The 5935-nt window shown below is 36.9% G+C and overlaps 1 protein-coding gene and 1 long non-coding RNA gene across 5 annotated transcripts in view; one reads left to right on the top strand and one right to left on the bottom strand.

Moving 5' to 3' along the window:
* LOC107654257 (neuronal membrane glycoprotein M6-b-like) overlaps nucleotides 1-5935 on the top strand; it is a 68718-nt gene that overhangs the window by 21988 nt on the left and 40795 nt on the right. For 3 of the 4 annotated variants that reach the window (XM_016441269.1, XM_016441272.1, XM_016441271.1), the window contains exon 1: nucleotides 3511-3845. The exons of the other annotated variant lie outside the window; for it this stretch is intronic. In XM_016441269.1, the coding sequence (XP_016296755.1) occupies nucleotides 3782-3845 (64 nt within the window). In that variant the 5' untranslated portion in view covers nucleotides 3511-3781. Of the gene's footprint in view, nucleotides 1-3510; nucleotides 3846-5935 lie in introns of those variants that run through there. 4 annotated transcript variants of the gene reach the window in all.
* LOC107654260 (uncharacterized) overlaps nucleotides 5849-5935 on the bottom strand; it is a 14117-nt gene continuing 14030 nt past the window's right edge. Inside the window, exon 3 of the long non-coding RNA XR_001630317.1 lies at nucleotides 5849-5860. This is a non-coding gene — a long non-coding RNA (uncharacterized LOC107654260). The remainder of the gene's footprint in view (nucleotides 5861-5935) is intronic.

Here is a 5935-nt window from a genome sequence, read left to right as displayed (position 1 = left end):
TCAGGACTGCTGAGAGGATTATTGGTGCCCCTCTACCCAACTTCCAAGATCTTTACATCTCCTGAGTGAGGAAAAGGGCTAAGAAAATCACTCTGGACCCTCCACACCCAGCCCACTCTCTCTTTGAACTGTTGCCCTCTGGCTGTCGCTACAGAGCGCTGTGCACCAAAACAGCCAGACACGAGAACAGTTTTTCCCGCCAGGCCATATCGCACCTGAAAAAACACATAACACACCTCAGTACTGCACAGCTGTAAATAACTCATTAAACCTTCATCTGTAAATAGAACATATGCACATTCAGTTTTCCTTTTTCTGTATATTTTTATTACTATTGTTATTCATAATTTATTGTCTATTCTCTCATTTTATGTATGTCTGCACTTTGTTTGTATTCTCTGTACCGGAAGCTCCTAACACCAAGATAAATTCCTTGTGTGTGTGAACACACTTGGCAATAAAGCTCTTTCTGATTCTGAATACTAGTATTCACACTTTGACAATCCAACATTTTTTAGTGGATCTCTTTTTTTCTGATTTTGAAGAAAATATGCAGACTGAGACATGAGTTCATATGTTCATCCATTCATTGTATATGTTGTGCTATTTAAATTGCATTTTGTCAGTGTGAACAGACCTTTAACTAAACACAAATGTGTGATGCAAACAAGATTTTGATTAGATACATAGTATTCCTATCGACTTATTCAGAACGGGGATGAACATCCATTATTTATTTATTTATTTTATTATTATTTTTGTTTTTTTTGATGGTCTGGCAATGAACACGCAATAACCAGATGCACTAACATGTGTTTCATGTGGGTTAGTGTTTTGCTAACCCACATGAAACACTGAATTATCTGGAAACAGCATTAAAGATGGATGTGAAGCTAGAGATTCTGTTTTTTTGATTCTTTCTCTCATAAATAAATCAAACGGCACATATTGGAGTTATTAATGAAATTAGCATCTTGAACTTTCTTCTCTTGCATTCTGTACTTCTGATACTTGAATGGCAGACCATCTGAAAGGTGCATTGGGGTTATGCCATTGTTCCAGTGCAATTCTGCTTTTAATGTGAATAGACCATTAGTCTGCTATTAATTTAGATTTTTTTTTTTTATCGTTTCCTTTTGAGTTTGTCCCTTACACAATAGGCTGCTTATTTGACAAAGCTTGAAAGACATCTCCGCCAATTGTAATACAATTTTATTATGGGTAAAAAGTACATTTATAAAAGGAAATATTGCTTTGTTCGACAGGAATACATAAAATCTCTTTACTCAGGCCATGTGCTAAAAAGAAACAAAACAAAAAAAACATCAGTCAGATTAAGAATTTAATGTGTACCATGTCATTTAATGTTATTTTTGGTGCTTTCTGCTTTTATCCTGTAGTTTCTTTTTTTGTCTGTACTATTCTTTTAATTTTTACTTTTTTACTAATCTTTAAATTATTATTATTATTATTATTATTATTATTATTGTGATTTTTTTTTACTTTTTCCTTTGTGGTCATTAAAACATCGTTATTACCCACTACATTTTTTCTTTCTTTTGAACAATCACAATATTTTCTTTTCTTTTACCCACAGTTGGTTCTGCTGTTATCAATAATTAACATAGTTTAAAACTCCGATTAGTCCTAAACCGTGTTTATTGAAGGCTTTTCAGTTGTTGACAGTTTGTTGGCATAATGAATTTCTGCAACACAAATTGCAGCCAACGTTCATCCGTTATTTTCTCTATTGTCAGCTAAATGGCTCTTAATCTGAGTGTCTGTAGAGACCTCAAATGTAGCTATTGTCCCTGTTAATAAACAGCGAACAGAGTAATTAAACTACACAGCCATGAGGGATTATGCTGTTGTTTTGAGGGAGAGTGGGCTGTTGTACTCTGAGGGTGTATAGAATTCCACTTTTATAGACAAATAGATAAAACATACTTCTCTTCTTGACCAAGTGCCTCCGTTTTACATTGCCCTGAGAAAGAGAGAGTATATCTCTAAAAAAAACTTCAAGGCTTAAAAAGCTCCAAGGCTTTGCAGTAAAAACTTGGACTACAATTCCTATAAAAAAGTATTCACCCCTTGGAAAAGTGTGTGTGGTTTTTTTCCAACATTAAAACACAACTGATTTAGTTTGGCTTTTTCGACAATGAGCAACAAATGTGTTCTTTTTTAATGTCAAAGTGAAAACAAATTTCTACAAAATTTACCTCTCCTTTTTCCAAGGTTTGCAAATTTGACACCTTGGCCAATATCTTATAATTTTGTGCTTATTAAAAAAGGTTTAAAAAAAAAGGTTAAAAAAGGTTGTATGTGTTGTGTATGTTTTGTTTTTGTTTTTTTGGTGATGAGAAGATAAACTGTGCCAGACACCATTTCTCATCTACCAGACAAACACTTAATCTGTGATGGTGACCTACAAATTTAGAGATTATTGTAGTATGTCAGAGCAAAACGGTCCCTGAGACCCGCGTCATGACAAGTTCCAGTGTGTCCCATCGGATCCTATATGGTCTTAGCCCCCCCCCTCGCCAAATAGTGGCAAAAAAATAAGTCTTTGGAACTAATTAATGTTAGGGCATATATCTTTCAAATAAATGTAAATACACACAAATTCTCCTCCTGATTTGTTCTTATTACTCCTCAGTTCATTACTATATATACTGTAATTTCAGTGAGAAGCATAGATCAAGATCTTCTAATCTCTCCTCTTCCACCAAGACAAGGTTGTTTCAGTTCAGCAACCTTCCAGGAAGTAAAAGATAGGCTCAAATTTGTTGACACAAACTGTATAATTCATCCTAAATTGCTTGTAAAATGTGTCACATGGGATCGGCCGGGAAACAATAGGAGCTAAAAGCTAAAACCCAGAATTTTAGAAATTACACTAAGTTTACATTACTTAGCTATGCTATTAGTCATGTCCATGTTATTAGTATTAGTTGTGTACAAGTATACTGTACATTCATTAACCCTATAAACTATAGGGTGCCATCTATTTCAGGATCAGGATTTAATGTGACTCTCCCCATGAGTGTCTGCTTTTGAACTGGGGGACTGTTGAAATACGACCTCATATATACCCTCTGGGTTTTAAGGCTCCTTAAATGGTAATGATAGAGATGGTATTTAGTGTGCTCTCTTTCCTGGACAGTTGACTTTACCAGTACGTGCAAGTCTTTTGTTTAGCTGAATGCAGCAGAAGGTCATGTGCATGAGAATTAATACTGTTTAAGAGGATTCCAGACAGATGGTATTTCTTTGTTTGACCATTGTTTTATTATTATTAAAAAACGGGGCACTCACCATTTAAATGTGGATGTTTAGAATAAAATAATAGTTGAAGTGTCTTTGTGTCTTTAGGTCTCATTTAGCACACATCACTTTTAATTCATATGTAACCCCTAAGTGCAGTTTATTCTTTCTGTCCTCCCATCAATTCGGGGAGGGAGGGGGACAGAGAGAGGGAGGGGGGCGGAGAGAGAGAGCATGTGTGACTGTTTACAGCTGGGACTGTTTATGTCAACCTGACTGGCAGTGGAGTGGCTGTTTTTCCTCGCCTCACGGATTCTCTCTCCTCCGTGTATCTGCTTGTAGTCTTCCTTTACGCGAGATCCTCTTCTGCCGAGCTCGTATCGTTTATGAATCAATTATCTGCGCGAAATCCGTTCTGACAAAATATTTACATATTTGAGGTGGACTGTAAAATACTCCTATATTGGAGCGAGAGAGACCAGGCAAAGGGAAGTGTATCCAACATACTCGTTTCCAAATGGATGGGATGAAACCAGAAACGACGGCTGAGGAGAATCAGGATGAAAGGGAAGAAAGCAAAGGTTTGTAACTGTGTATTCGTTTTGTTTTGTGTTTCGACTCGGATTTATTCTGCTCGTGCTAGATGTTTAGAGAGCGGCTTAACCTACTTGCGAATTAAGGCTTCGCTTTGCGCGCCAATCGAATATTTTATTGATTGAGGGTCCTCCTCGTGTCATTCACTTAACATTCAAATTCTTTTATGTCGTTGATTCGATTAGAGAACGCGCATTTTTATGCTACCTTTGGAGCGCTGGTTATGTCAAATCTCTCCTCTGCGTCTTTGGAGAATCGTTTCCATCGCTGCCAGTGATGATGATTTGAATAAGCGCAGCTCCTGTTAGTGATTTACTCTACGCAATAATAAAAAAACACATTTCTTTTGTCTGATGCGTCAATAATAAATACTATACTGTATCGTATCACTATATTAAGCATATTCTAAATGTTGTTTTGTCTTGGTGTCGATAGTATTGTTGATGGTGACGAGATGGAGGTGTCGCATTGTATTGAAGGTGTTGTTTACATTGCTGTAGTGTTCGCTGGTAAAACTAATGGAAGAATTCCTCTGGTTGTGATAGATTTGATTTATACATTTGATGAATTCCTTTGCTGTTCAACGTCGCGCTATGTAAACATTTTTGACAAAAATCATTGGAAACCGAATGCATGCTTTGAATATGTAAAGCACCTGAAGAAAACATGCCCTCAAAGCGCCATTTATCAGGGCACTCTACATAAATCGCGCGTAGGCTATGTGTCTGTAAATACAAGTTAGCCTATCTGTGATTTGAGTTCAGTGATGGTTATGGTTCAGGATTATCTGAACAAGGTTTTCTGCTCGAGGACTCCCCTCTTGACCCTCCCCACCTGACTTTTTATTCATGCTTCCGGACTATTTGTGTAATACTTTTGTGTTGAAGGAGGTATGGATTTGATAACTGTGCTGTTGTGCAATAAAATCCAAGTTCTCCACAAGCATCAAAGCAACAAGGAGGATGCTCCTTCACTCCACCCACTGGTGCATTTGCTTCATCATATAACTACTATATGCCGTGAACCATTGGAGATGTAGCCCATATTTGTTAATATTCACAGCTCATAAAATCATGACTATCATGACATTCAAGCAGATCATTCCATATGGCTTTATTCTTTCCACTGTGTTCTTATCCTCGATTCCGTGTTAAATTTTGAACAATTTTGCCACCAGCATGATTAGATTAATACATTATGGAGAGAGAGAGACCTAATATGTGTCACAACTAAAATATGCAGAGATAAGTAGTCTTTATGAAAATTTGATGCAAGAACTGTTGGTCTCTGTCAGGTCAGCTTGCTGTAGATGCTTTCTCTTTGGTCATTCTTTGAGCTTTGGAGGCACATTATTTGTTCACTTAAAGGATAAGTTTGACAATTTTCAACTAGCTTTTTATTTTTACATTGTCGGTAGTGTATGTAAATGAGCAGTATGTTTTGCAGTTTTGTATTCTCACCCACAGACAGTCAGAATAGCAGAAGGGCGGTGCCATAATCAAAGTGCATTATGGGTGTTTTTCATGTTTCTAGGTAGACAGCCAATTTGATTAAAAGCTCATCTTCTCAGCTGTGAAGTTCAACTTTAATAAGGCAACAGTTACATTGAAACAGGTGCTCTGATGCTTTGTCCTGGATAGGCTGATTGATTTTGGAGTTGACATGAAATCAAAATGGACTTGAATTGATTAATTTTCTTAAAGGGGTCATATGATGCGATTTCAAGTTTTCCTTTCTCTTTGGAGTGTTACAAGCTCTTGGTGCATAAAGAAGATCTGTAAAGTTGCAAATACTAAAGTCTCAAATCCAAAGAGATATTCTTTATAAAAGTTAAGCGTCAACCACACCTCCCTAAAACGGCTCATTCTAACATGCCCCCACATGTCTACGTCACGATGTGGAAATATTAACATAATGCCGCCCAAATGTTTCAGGAACAGCAGTAGTGTTGATGCAGTCATGTCAGGGAGACGCTGTGTGTTTCAGTGCGAAAGCAAAAGCACTTTATTTGGCCTTCCAGAAGTAGATGCAATTAGGAATCATTGGTTAAGATTTATTTACAACAGAACAGCACAAC

The sequence above is a fragment of the Sinocyclocheilus anshuiensis genome, unplaced genomic scaffold (assembly GCF_001515605.1).
Source record: "Sinocyclocheilus anshuiensis isolate Anshui unplaced genomic scaffold, SAMN03320099.WGS_v1.1 scaffold551, whole genome shotgun sequence".
Classification (NCBI taxonomy): domain Eukaryota; kingdom Metazoa; phylum Chordata; class Actinopteri; order Cypriniformes; family Cyprinidae; genus Sinocyclocheilus; species Sinocyclocheilus anshuiensis.
Note: the sequence above shows the minus strand (reverse complement) of the source record. Positions and strands in the feature narration are given on the sequence as shown.